This window comes from Rhinoderma darwinii, chromosome 1 (genome assembly GCF_050947455.1).
Source record: "Rhinoderma darwinii isolate aRhiDar2 chromosome 1, aRhiDar2.hap1, whole genome shotgun sequence".
Lineage (NCBI taxonomy): Eukaryota > Metazoa > Chordata > Amphibia > Anura > Rhinodermatidae > Rhinoderma > Rhinoderma darwinii.
Window position 1 is genome coordinate 284,595,421 of NC_134687.1, and position 14,484 is coordinate 284,609,904.

General features: G+C 43.5%; 1 protein-coding gene across 2 annotated transcripts in view; it reads right to left on the reverse strand.

The window, feature by feature from the left end:
* LOC142761393 (protein mono-ADP-ribosyltransferase PARP14-like) overlaps positions 1-14,484 on the reverse strand; it is a 91,506-nt gene that overhangs the window by 55,451 nt on the left and 21,571 nt on the right. For both annotated transcript variants that reach the window (XM_075864588.1, XM_075864582.1), the window contains exons 4-5: positions 9,266-10,452; positions 940-1,194 (exon numbers count right to left, since the gene is read on the reverse strand). In XM_075864588.1, coding sequence (XP_075720703.1) covers positions 940-1,194; positions 9,266-10,452 — 1,442 coding nt within the window. The remainder of the gene's footprint in view (positions 1-939; positions 1,195-9,265; positions 10,453-14,484) is intronic.

Consider the following 14,484-nt stretch of genomic DNA (forward strand, 5'->3'; position numbering starts at 1 on the left):
ATATCACTCTCACTATGACACGCCAAATGTTTTTTAAAAGTTTAGTTACCTCTTGGGGACTGAATTTATTGGTTTGAGTTAATGTATGGGCCTGGGTCTTAATTTGCTTAGGGGTCTGGGGTATAAGACAATTTATGGTGTTTATGTCTGAATTTTTATGTTGCTATAGATGCTGAAAATGGCTACAGAATCAAGGGGAAAAGATTTCTCATCAGGAAACTCTGCAGTCATCAGGAGAAGTCGCCATAGCGGTCTGTGTCAGATGGAGAAGAAAAGAGAACGACCCATCAGTGAAGACATCTCCTGTGAGTCATTGCATTTATCTGTCACTTCTCCTGACATGTCAGTTATCGGAAATCCTTGTATTCCACATAAAGTCTTTGTGTACCCAGGACTAATAGACAAATGCGTGTTACCATTCCCCTTGTCAGGAGCATGTGTCCCTACACAGTGTGATACTGTCAGCGATGGTTGGAGACTGTCAATATGTAGGGACACAGCCCTTTGACATGGGGAATCGTAGCACTCATTTATCAATGCTCACACAGAAAGGTGGTGTTTAATATAGACATGACGTGGCAGGGCGGTGGTGGACAAGGGGGCCCAAGCTTGAGGAACAGCCCAGGGCCCATGGTTTACTTAATCCGCCACTGTCCAGATGCTGTGAATAATTTCTGCTTGAATTAAATCTGCATATGTTTCTGCAACAGAGTGCGCATGCTGGGGATTTCCCTGGGGAATATTCCCAGTACATGTGATGGGATTTATAAAACTCCATCCACTTGCATTATACTATAAATAGCTGTAGATTTGCAGTGTGGAATTCACCTATACCCAGCCTTAGGGTTTGAATACTTTTGTGGGGCACTGTATGTGTTTATACCTAGAAGTCTGATAAAAAAAGAGAAAGCGGTTTAGTTGAATTGTTGCAGAACTTACCATGACTGATGAGCCATTAGGTCCATCCCATCGTTGGCATGCAATAAAAATGACATAGTCACTGTTTAGTGGGTAGCTCTCCCCAGTAACTGCCATTGGGAAGTATTGTCCACTTTCCAAACTGCGATGGCAACCAAAAACGGCTTTGAAAAGGTTTGAGAATGTATCTCCTCCTTTTGTCTTTAATCCCTTTGTTACAGTCATAGCTTCAAGAACTGGATTGGTAGAAAGTAGAGGAACTACAAGTGCCTTTGCCTGTAGATTAAAAAAACAAAGAAAATAATAATAACATATACATACATTATATATTTTGAAGAAACTCCCACAGCACTGATAAAGGTCCTATAGCAGGACAGAAATGTTGCAGCTTGTGCTGGCTTAATAAACCACCATTTTTTTCACTAACACGGAGTGCTGTTGGATTTTCTTCAATATTGATCTATATCCCCTGGATCGGGATTACCTGCTTGCACCTGAGACCATCTTGGAATTGCATTGTGAGTGCTGCTGCTTTTCCATTGTACATTATATATATACATAATACATTTTTATATACATTTGTCGTACGTATACGTCATTGAAAGCTAGTGCTTCCCGCAAAGCGTTGAATATTTGCGACAAATAGATGGCACGGGCTCAGAACAAGGATTGTTAATGTGTGAATTTTTATATAAGGGAATATGGGAAAAGTAGGGAAATAAAATACATATTTGCTTCTTTTTTTCGTTTGTTATTTAAAGAGTAACAACGTTTAACAAACTACTGACATGTCATAGTTGTAACGTCCGCGGTCGCTGACTACGAACTCTTCTCATCTTGCCAACGCCCTTCTCTCCAGGCCATCTGAGCGTTGTTTGTACCTACCCGTGTCAGTCTATGCAAATGGGTCCCTTGAGTGTGCTCCAGTTCCCAGTGTTCCCGTTCCTGCTACCTGTATCCCCTGCTTCCATGTTCCTGTGCTGTACAGAGTTGGAGTTGTGTTGTGTCGCCTGCTACACCCGCTGTGTTTCACCACACCTGTTGTCTGACTGCTGCCAGAGTTCCATCCAAGCCTAAACCATCGCTACTGTCTGTATTGCCACAGGTACCTTTATCCGAACTATAGACATTGACTTTGTACCCTGTTTGGCCAGCTGCTATACCACTATGGCGGTACGGCCCAGTGGGTCCACAAACCCACAGATCGTGATAGTACGCTCAGGCCATAAACCTCGCTGATCAATCCAAGACCATGACAATGTCACTAGTGATGCGGGCGGATATGCTAGACCTCCGGTCTCGACAGGACCAACTCATCCAGGCATTGAACATTATTTCACATCGGCTGGATATGCAAGCTGCCGTTTCTCCTACTACACCTCCTGGCAGTACGGATCCTCCGACTACACCTCCTAGCAGTGCTGATCCCCGATTTTCTCTGCCACTACCTTATTGCTATGATGGAGACGCGAAGACCTGCAGGGGATTTTTGAACCAGTGCCAGATCCACTTCAGTCTGTAAGCAAGAGCATTTTCCACTGACGGCGCAAGGGTCGCTTTCATCATCTCTATCCTCACTGGCAGGGCCCTCTCATGGGCGAACCCCATCTGGAAACGACAAGGACCAGAGACCCGTGATTTCCAGGGATTCCTGCGGACATTTTGCATGGTATTTGAGGAACCTGGACGAGTCTCATTGGCAGCCGTCTCCTTGCTGAACTTTCGCCAGGGAGACACTTCCATGGGCAAGTACGCCATTCACATCCGCACCCTAGCTGGAGAGTTGTTATGGAACAACGAGGCCTTGGTGGCAACATTTTGGCAGGGACTGTCCCCCAAGATTAAGAACGAGCTTGCGGCCCGAGATCTGCCATCTACCCTGGACGATCTCATTCTTCTGGCCGCCCAGATTGACATAAGGATCCGAGAACTGTTCCATGAGGCTTCTTGGGCGGGAGGACTCCACTTTTCAGCAACCCCTGCTGTCATCAGCTGTTCCACCTAAGGAGTCTTTGAATGTGGACCATCTCAAGCTCTCTACCCAGGAGAGACTACACAGATGCACTTCAGGACTCTGTCTGTATTGTGGCCTCGGAGGCTTGTGCGTCTGTGCCCCAAAAAAAAAACAGAACCTAGGATTGGTTGGAGAGAGAACCCTGGGTGAGGAGGCACTTTCTTCCAAATTGTCCACCCCCCGCACCGTGTCTCTGCCTATCTGGACTCTGGATCCACAGCTAACTTCATTCAGAGAGACCTGGTGGATCTTCTCCAGTTGCCCACAACCCCCCTGGAGAGGCCTTTGATCGTTGCCTCGGTGAATGGACTGCCTCTGCCTGACTGTATTGTAGCTGTGACCAAACCACTGAAGCTACAAGTGGGAGCCCTTCATTCTGAGCTCATCTGGTTTTTTGTCCTGTCCAAGCAAGTCAACCCTGTGCTGCTGGGCCTGCCCTGGCTCCGACTACATGCCCCAGTTCTGGACTGGAATTCTGGAGAGGTTCTCCAGTAGGGTTCTGAGTGCCTCAACCGCTGCCTGATCCATCCGGCCCAGTCTCCTCAGTCTCAGTCATTGGCAGGATTGCCTTCTCACTACTCACAGTTTGCGGATGTCTTTAGCAAGAGGGAAGCTGAGACGCTGCCTCCACACTGGGCATATGACTGACCTACTGATCTGGTTCCTGACACATCCCTTCCCTGTGGAAGGGTATACCCTCTCTCCTTGCCAGAGACTCAGTCTATGTCCGCCTATATTAAGGAGAATTTGGAGAGGGGTTTCATACGGAAATCCTCCTTTCCGGCCGGGGCCGGGTTCGTCTTCGTCAAAAAGGGGAACGGATCTCTTCGACCCTGCATCGACTACCGGAGTCTCAACCAGATCATGGTAAAAAATAGATATCCGTTGTCACTGATTTCAGAATGGTTTGATCGCATACGAGAAGCAAAAATTTTTTCTAAGCTAGACCTGCTGTGGGCTTACAACAATGGAAGACGCCATTTAACACTCGAGACGGGCACTACGAATACCTGGTAATGCCCTTCGGTCTGTGTAACGCTCCCGCGGTCTTCTAAGAATTCTTCAATGACATCTTTCTGAGATCTCCTCTATGTCTGTGTTGTGGTCTATCTCGATGACATTCTGTTTTTTTCCCCACATCCAGTTACTCATCAGAGACATGTCCGTCAAGTTTTGTTGCTATTAAGGGAGAATCGTCTGTATGCCAAGCTGGAGAAGTGCGTATTCGAGAGAAAGTCTCTACCCTTCCTGGGCTAAATTATCTCAGATCAAGGTCTCAAGATGGATCCTGAGAAGGTAAAGGCCATCCTGGTATGGCCACACCCTCAAGGTTTAAAGGAACAGTGTCATCAGAAATTATTTTTTTATATGTTAAAGATGTTAGTGCTTTATTAAAAACTTTTATATTTATTTGTGTGTTTGTGTTTTACTTTTTCTTATTTTTACACTTTTTCTTCCCTATGGGGGCTGCCATTTTTTGTTCCATTTCTGTGTGTGTCGATTAACGACACATACAGACATGGAATACGGCAGCCACAGTCCCATAGGGACTGCGAACGGCTCCCGTCCCATTGACTGCAGTGTACGGCGTCTGTGTGGGAACTGCGCATGCGCCGCTCCCACACAGTCCTATTCGAAATTGGCGCCGTCCGGCGCCATTTTCCTGTGGACCGGAAGTCGCGGCCGGACAGTAATATTACTACTTCCGGTCGCGGCTTCCGGATTTCTGCACTTGCACCAGCGGCAGCAAACGGAGCGGACGGGCCGGAGGGAGCCGCGGCGGCAGGAGCAGGTAAGAGATTTCAATGTATGTTCGTGTTTGTGTGTGTTTACTACTGTATGTAAACCTACTACACTGTGGGTTACCTTAAAAAATGGCAACACACAGTGTAGGAGGTTACACCGTTCAAGCCCCTCGTTTATCCCGGCACTAGCCAGGATAAAGGAGGGGGGGATGCTGAGAGCTCACTAGAGCGAGGGCTTTTAACCCAATGTTGCAATGCTGCAACATTGGGAACAGCTCCATCTAGTGACCAAAAATGGGTAGTATTATAAATTAGAAATAATTTATAATATTTCCTGGACTCGTGCAAAAAAAACTTCATCCCAAACTTCTCACTGACAGCTCCCATCTCCCCCCTCACCAAAAAAGGCATGAACGCCAAGGTGTGGACTCCAAAAGCGGAATCCGCATTTAATAGCTTGAAGAGTGCCTTCACGTCAGCCTCAACCCTCCATCATCATGATGTATCTCGACAGTTTTCATTGGAAGTGGACGCCTCCTCTGTTGGTGCTGGCGCATTTCTGCTCCAGAGAGGTCCCAAAGGCAAGACAGTGGTATGTGGCTATTACTCCGGTCAGGACTTTTGTGCGTCTGGCAGACAAAGAAGAATCCTCGGCTGGGGACACAGCTCTAAACTGGCAGGTCACGCGGGTGCCCGTAAGACCCGAGACCTGACTGCCCGTCAGTTCTGGTGGCCCACGCTGCCCAAAGACGTCATGGACTCCTCCTGCACGGTGTGCGCAGCAAACAAAGTTGCTCACTCCAAACCGACTGGCCTGCTCCAGCCGCTGCCTGTGCCCAATGCTCCCTGGCAGCATATTGCAATGGACTTCGTCACGGATCTGCCTCCCTCTGCTGGATGCAGTACGGTCTGGGTGGTGGACCGATTCTCAAAGATGGCTCATTTTGTTCTGCTGACCATCCTACCTTCTGCTTCTCAACTGGCCAACCTCTTCATCACACACATCTTCCACCTGCACGGCTCTCTGTAAACTCCTCTATATAAAGTTGGACTTTTCCTCAGCCTACCATCCCCAGTCCAATGACCAAGTTGAGAGGTTCAATCAGATCCTGGAGAACTACTTACGACACGTCATCTCCAGGCAGCATGATGACTGGGACCAGCTTCTTTCTTGGGCCGAGTTCTTCTATAACAACCACACAAGTGAGTCCACCGCCTCCACACCGTTCTTTATAGTCTACGGCCAACATGTCGGATGCCCGCTACCCTCCGGATCCCTAACTCCTTTCACGTGTCTGTTCTGAAGCCTGAGGTCCTGAACCGCTACTCTAAGACTATTAGCCCTGCAGTTACCCCCAGTGGTTCTGCTGAGATATTTGAGGTTAAGGAGATCCTGGACACCAAAAAAGTAAGAGGAAGAACCTTTTATTTAGTAGATTGGAGGGGGTTCAGTCCAGAGGAGAGGTCCTGGGAGCCAGAAGAGAATCTCAATCCTCCTATCCTCATTAAGAAGTTTCCCTCTCATTCTGGTCCCAAGAAGAGTGAGCGTCCTATCCCGCAGTGTCCACAGTGACCACTAGGGTGCGCGTGCGGGCTCATTCCAGCCTTAAAGAGCCAGAGCACACATATGTGTGAGATTGAGCTGATTGCTCCCAGATCACCCTGGACTATAAGAAGGGCCCTGCCCCTTCCTTCATTGCCTGAGCATTGTTTGTACATACCGGTGTCAGTCTCTGCAAATGGTCCCTTGAGTGTTCTCCAGTTCCCAGTGTTCCCGTTCCTGCTACCTGTATGCCATATCCCATGCTTCTGTGCTGTACAGAGTTGGAGTCATGTTGGGTCACCTGCTACACCTGCTGAGTATCACCGCACCTGTTGTCTGCCTGCTGCCAGAGTTCTATCCAAGTGTCAGTATTGCCACAGGTACCTTTATCCGAAGTTTAGACATTGGCTTTGTACCGTTTGGCCAGCTGCTATACCGCTACGGCGGTATGGCCCAGTGGGTCCACATACACACAGATCGTGACAATAGTGACATGTCATAAGTTTTGATTGGTGGGTGTTCGAGCACTGGGACCCCCACCGATCGCTAAAATGAAATGGCAGATATGCTCGTGTGAGCACTGAGCTGCTTAGTTTCTGTTCGGCATTTTCCGACAAGCCGATGTAACGGTGTACGGTGTACACTTTCTATTGAGCCCGTACACCGCTACATCGATTTCCAGAAAAAAAGCCGAACAGAAACAAAGCGGCTCAGCGCTTACACGAGCACTTCTGCCGATTCATTTTAGCGATTGTTGGAGGTCTCAGTGCTCTCACCCCCATCAATCAAAACTTCTGACATGTCACTATGACGTGTCAGAAGTTTGTTGAACGTTTAGTTACCCTTTAATGTTATTAGTCAATGTTATTAGACAAGTATATGCTACAAAATAATTCCTCTCTCCCATATATAACAATATCAAATATGTGTAATTTTCCCAAACTACATCATCGCTATAATGCCCAAGAACACAGGTCTCCATTTTTTTATTGCACCTCCTGCCTTCAGGTAATTTGTGGGATCTGTAAATGGGTGCAAACACACATGCTTTTTATAACACCTCTACTTGCTTGTTTTCTTCTGGACATACTGTACATTGTGGGGTGGACAACAGGTGGTTGAACCACCACAGAAGAATTACTTTGGGGGCACTGTCTTGTTCCAAATCGTGATAGTGTATAGTGCAATTGACCTTTCTATGCCTGGGAAGCGTTGTGGGGGATATAATACACTTTTCCCTATTAACAGAAGCTCACCCTACAACTACACGTGAGCGTGCCTCTGCTCACTCTTCCCATCCCTCCTTCCCCTCCCTATTCTTCTCTACCTATGATGCAGCGACACCATGCCGGTTTCCACTTTTTCCGGGAGCCTCAAGGACGTTTTAAGAGAGTTGGCAAGTATGTGTTTTTAGGACAAAGAATGTGTCCGAATTTTATCCGCAATTACGGATCCGTAATTGAGGATAAAAACTACGGCCATGTACATGGGGCCTTATAATTTGTTATTAATAGTTCACATGTCTGTAAAATCATTTTAATTCAGTCACAGCATCGATATTGGATTCTAGTCATGACTGACTAGGCCAATCCAAAACTTAAATTTTGGGTCTTTTCAGCCATTCAGCTATAGACAATGTTAGATTGTTGTTTCTGTATATCCCAAATATGTTTCAACCATTCGGGTCAGTTCACACGTTGCGTAAATACTGCAGATTTTCTGCAACGGAATTAGTTGCGGAAAATCTGCAGCAAATACAGTTGCAGCAAAGTAGTTGAGATAAAACACATCTCATCCACACACTGCGTACATTTTTTTTCCAATTGCATTCAATAGGGAGGTAAACCCCGCGACAAATAGTCATTTTTGGTGGCGGGAAAAAAGATATATTGTATAACTATATCTAGGATGCACTTATCACATGCAGAAAATACTTTAAGGGCATGCCCCCACGTGGCGGATTTCCTCCGCAACTGTCCGCATCAATGCCGCACCTAATCCGGGTTGCGGATTACGGCTGCGGATCTGCCCAAAATGTGCAGTAAATTGATGGGACTAGCTGCTGCGGACTGCGGAAAAAGTGCTTCCCTTCTCTCTATCAGTGCAGGATAGAGAGAAGGGACAGCACTTTCCCTAGTGAAAGTAAACGAATTTCATACTTACCGGCCGTTGTCTTGGTGACGCGTCCCTCTTTCGGCATCCAGCCCGACCTCCCTGGATGACGCGGCAGTCCATGTGACTGCTGCAGCCTGTGATTGGCTGCAGCCATCACTTAGACTGAAACGTCATCCTGGGAAGCAGAACTGGAGACAGAAGCAGGGAGTTCTCGGTAAGTATGAACTTCTATTTTTTTACAGGTTGCTGTATATTGGGATCGGTAGTCACTGTCCAGGGTGCAGAAACAGTTACTGCCGATCGCTTAACTCTTTCAGCACCCTGGACAGTGACTATTTACTGACGTCTCCTAGCAACGCTCCCGTAATTCCGGGAGCCCCATTGACTTCCTCAGTCTGGCTGTAGACCTAGAAATACATAGGTCCAGCCAGAATGAAGAAATGTCATGTTAAAAAAGCAAGACGCATCCGCAGCACACATAACATGTGCATGACAGCTGCGGACTTCATTGCGGAATTTAGAATCTCCATTGAAGTCAATGGAGAAATTCCGCCATGAGTCCGCAACCAGTCCGCCACTGCTCCGCAACAGACAGAGCATGCTGCGGACACCAAATTCCGCTCCGCAGCCTATGCTCCGCAGCGGAATTTTACTCAACGTCTAAACGAACACTTCTAAATTAAAGTGGAAGTCAATGGAGAAACGGCTGCGCTGCGGATTAACGCTGCGGAGTGTCCGCAGCGGTATTCAAGTGAAATTCCGCCACGTGTGAACCCAGCCTAAAAATCCATGTTGTGGGCATTTATATTGATTTAAGTAATCATCAAATATATAGATGTGATGTATCTATTTTGTACTGTGTAGCTAACATTAAAAATTTTTTATATCTACACATTATGCATAGCTTTAGATTATTAGAGAAAAATTTACCTTTTTATTTTCAAGGTTTCCAAAACTCAGAATAAGCTGAAGTATAGGTGCCGGCTTTTCCATTGAACTCTCTTTGTTCTGACTACCTTCACTAGCTCCATTTTTGTGAGCCCCTTTATCACCTGCAGCATGTCGTTTCACTTCTTTTATGTTGCTTCCAGATTCATCCTTAACTTTTTCTATACCTTCTGCCTTGTTCTTTTTGTTTTCCAAGTCACAAATGAAGATCCGACAGTTACATTTCTTTTCTATATCATCTATTAATGTTTTTCCTTGGTTAGCAAAAAAATTCACTGCCCCATGCTTAGTAATACAAAAATGATCAACATGATTCTCTATTAACTTTTGAAGGACATATTTCGATTTTTCCACCTCCTCACGTGGTCCTATCAAAGTCACAGTTTCACTTGAGGCCTTTGAAATCTCTACATCAGCTGTTAACTTGCCAATATTAAACCTTTGAAGCAAATCTTCTAGATTTTCTCTCAAAATAGGATGGTCCAAGTGAAATTCCTCTTTGATCGTTTTTTTGTTATGTGAGATATCTTCACATTCCTTCAAAGCTTTTTTCACTTCCTCAGTAAAACCCACAATAGACAAGATTAGATCGTCTGTGTTATCAATATATTGAAAATATATTTTGATATCAATGTTACTCATCAAATTATCCCATAGCTGTTTCCAAGGTTCTGATGATACAATGTCACCCGACTTCTGCATCGTAATACTACCATGCAGAAGATTTTTTTGCAAGGCAGCCTCAGCTTGGTCAAGAAGATCTATAGAAGGAGCATATAGACGAAATCCTCTGGGAATATCAAGCATCACCTTGCCTTCAGGTAAGTCAGCAAAGAACCTTTCAGAAATATCCTTACTTTCCCTGGAGGTAAGGAAACCTGCGTTTTCTTCTGAGACTTCAATTTTGCGTACTTCAATGGAATTTATTATATTCTTGATCTCATCACGTGCAGATCTCATCATGTGTGATATATCCACTGTACCAGACAGTATTAGTTCCCTGTTCTTACAACAAACTTTTAAAGATGAAAAAGACTGACATAACGCATCAATTTTATCTTTGACTACTTCATACTGAAAATCACTGTCTAAGGGGACAAAAGATGTGATCTCTTTCAGTCCTGTGTTCTCTGAAGGTCTAAATGATTCCATTAGACTATTAACATTACCTGATGAAAAAAAAAAAAATATTGCATATTTTAAAGAAGGTTGGCTAGTCCAGACAAGCAGTTGATAGATCTGTCTTAAAGGCTATGGCAGTAAATTAACTTAAACTTAGATCGATAACAGGTGGATCTTGCGTGTCAGAGACAGAAAGGACCCACTGTCATAGAAGCCGTCAGTCCTGCCGACCTGACGGATTCAGGTCTGAATGCAAGATACGGCTTCTATGTATCCAGGATACAGTACATAGATGCTGTATCTCAAAAAGCAAAAATTATTATTTTTTAATTAAAAAGTTGTTATAAATACCATGATACATCTCCATTCCTGGAAGATTGGGGGTTTGACACATATGATATCTCTTATGGAAAATAATCAATTGCTAAAATTTACCTACCTACATGATAGGTTCGGCATCTCAAACTCTGATTTCTACAAATTTCTTAGTATTAGGCACCTCTTGCAATCGGATTGTCCATTTACGGTTACAGCTAATGCTGATATATTCCAGCTATGGTCTCAACCTGTGACACATCTTAAAGGATCCAAGGCTAAATTTGAAAAGTCTTCCCCTTTCTTGGCTTGGGAGAAGGAGCTTGCACGAGTTTATCCCCCACCTGCATGGACATATGCTCTCACTTTTGTAGCAAAGCATCTGAAATGTACTTTACACTATGAGTCAGTGATGAAGACTATGCTCAGATGGTATTACACTCCTGATAGACTTCAACATATGTATCCTAATGCTTCTCATTATTGCTGGAGAAATTGTGGGGCTGAGGGTATGTTCATACGGCAGCGTCCATTACGGCTGAAATCACAGAGCTGTTTTCAGGAGAAAACAGCTCTTGAATTTCAGACGTAATGGCATGTTGCCAGCGTTTTTCGCTGCGTCCATTACGGACGTAATTGGAGCTGTTTTTCTATGGTGCCAATGCAAAACGGCTCCAATTACGTCCCAAGAAGTGACAGGCACTTTTTTGACGCGGGCGTCTTTTTTACGCGCCGTCTTTTGACAGCGGCGCGTAAAAAAAATGACCGTCAGCACAGAACATCATAAAGCCCATTCAAATGAATGGGCAGATATTTGCCGGCGCATTGGAGCCGTATTTTCGGACGTAATTCGAGGTTAAAACTCCCGAATTACGTCCGTAAATAGGGTGTGTGAACCCAGCCTAAAGGAACTCTTTCACATATTTTATGGACATGTCCATTGTTCTAAACTCTTTGGGATTCTTTGTTCCTTTTTTTGTCGGGATTTACAGGGATTCCAATTGCTCCTTCCCCATCGCTAGCACTGCTTTTTCTAAACATTAAAGATATACCGGCAGAATTCAGAGTTATCTCAGCACATGTATTCATTGCGACCAAACTAGTGATAACTCGATATTGGAAGAGCTCGACAATTCCTCCTCTACAAGAAATCATTGCACATGTTAACAGTACTTGTTCACATGAGAAAATGATGGCTTATAAAGACCACTAATTTCCTAAATATGAGAAATTGTGGGGCCCTTGGTTGCGCAGTGCTCATAATTGTGTTCCATAGGGGAGGGTTGCCTACTAGTCTTCCAGCATCAATATTTTTCAATATTTTTCATTTTAGTTGGTATCTAATTTGAGATCTTACAATATTTGTTTTGTATTGTGTGTTTTTGATTTGTTACTTTCTGTATTATTAATCCAGTTTATTCTAGATCTGGAAATGGCTCGCAGACAGGGTTTTCAAGCTCAACCTTTAATGGAACTCTTATAATGGACAAAGATATTTGACTTTTATTTTATGGTTAACTAATTTCAATGTGATCCCTGTGATTGCTGATTTGCCTTATCTTGCGACTATTTTGTTTTATCAAACTGTATTCATTGGACTGCAAAGTCTGTCTGTTGTTGTTCCTTTTGAAAAATGTCAATAAAAATTTATTGAGTTAAAAAAATATCATAATACGTTGTTTTATTTAAAAAAAAAAAAGTGTTCAAAGGTTTATATAGCAATTTACCTTTAGACTATTGGAGTTAATAAGTATCATATATAAAAATATGACATAGTGTAATAAATCTTTATTACTTATTTTGCATACTGGTGCACTAATGGATCCTGACTACTAACAGTCTCCTCTACAGTTACATAGTTACATAGTTACATAGTTTGTACGGTTCAAAAAAGACACATGTCCATCAAGTTCAACCAAGGGATGGGAAAGGGGAAGTAAAAAATTTCTACACATAGCAGTTAATATTTTTTTGTTCTAGGAAATTATCTAAGCCTTTTTTAAAGCCATCTACTGTCCCTGCTGCGACCAGCTCCTGCGGTAGGCTATTCCATAGATTCACAGTTCTCACAGTAAAGAAGGCTTGTCGCCTCTGCAGGTTGAACCTTTTTTTCTCCAGACGGAGGGAGTGCCCCCTTGTTTTTTGAGGGGGTTTTACATGGAACAGGATTTCACCATATTTTTTGTATGCGCCATTCATATATTTATATAAGTTAATCAAGTTGCAGTTAGGTTTAGTAGAAGTTACCCGTAGTGTCCCCAACATACAGCGATTGATCCTGCAGCTGCATCCTCTCTGAGATGTCCCACTGCAGGAAAGAAAGAAAGAAAGAAAGAAAGAAAGAAAGAAAGAAAGAAAGAAAGAAAGAAAGAAAGAAAGAAAGAAAGAAAGAAAGAAAGAAAGAAAGAAAGAAAGAAAGAAAGAAAGAAAGAAAGAAAGAAAGAAAGAAAGAAAGAAAGAAAGAAAGAAAGAAAGAAAGAAAGAAAGAAAGAAAGAAAGAAAGAAAGAAAGAAAGAAAGAAAGAAAGAAAGAAAGAACTGAGGAGACATTAAAGCCTAGAATGGTGAGGGGGTTTAGGAAGTAGTTGCTGCCTCAGTGTACGAGAGAATAATCTAACACAGCAGGGGTAGAAAGAGAGGACTGTGGAGATGTTACAGCCTAAAGTGGTGAGGGAGGGTAGGAAGAAGTGGGCTGCCTCAGCACAGTAGAGGGAGACGGAGAGTGTGTACTCTAGCACAGATGTGTCCTTCATGAACTTATCGTATATGTTTAACGTATATGTTTTATTGAATTGATATTATGACAAATTGTACTATATAACTAATCGCTTTTCAAGAAAAGTTAAGGATGGACACATCTGTATGGGCCACAATACAGTTTACTGTTATGAAACTGATCTTGTAGCAGGGGGATTGGGTGTTTGCGACACTTTTCAAGGGAACGTCTACTGGGTTCTAATTTAAAATTTTAAGCTAAAGCATAATTATCAACATAATGAAATGTGCTGCAGCTCTTAATATACTCTTTGTGCTTTAATTCCTCACTATTTTCAAGATTACTGTTTGAAGAGCAGTAAGGACCTACTAATGTTTAGACTGGGAAAATAATGTTATTATTCGCTCACAGTAAACAGAGTTAAAGGCTATGTAACCCTTTGAAATGCTTGATAAAGGTCCTATAGCAGGACGGAAACGTTGCAGCTTGTGCTGGCTTAATAAACCACCATTTTTTTCACTAACACGGAGTGCTGAGGGATTTTCTTCAATATTGATCTATATCCCATGGATCGGGATTACCTGCTTGCACCTGAGACCATCTTGGAATTGCATTATGAGTGCTGCTGCTTTTCCATTGTATATATATACATATATATATATATATATATATATATATATATATATATATATGTATATATATATACATATAAAGGTCAATCATCGTGGTTGGTGCAACCTTACAAATACAGCTCCTATGTGTTCCCTATACAGAGCAGCTGTATCAAACGCTATGACCTGAATCAGTCAGTGTCAGCGGGTCCTGCGTGTCTCTGATCCGTAGGATTCACCTGTAATCTATTATGAACTTAGATGTGTGTGAGATTACAGGTGGATCCTGCTTGTCAGGGACATGCAGGACCCGCTGTCACTGAACCCGTCAGTACCGCGGACCTGACGGAAACAGGATTTAGTGCACGATACAGCTGCTCTGTATACAGGATACAAAGAAGCTCTGTCTAAGAAAGTAAAAAGAATTTTGAATAAAAA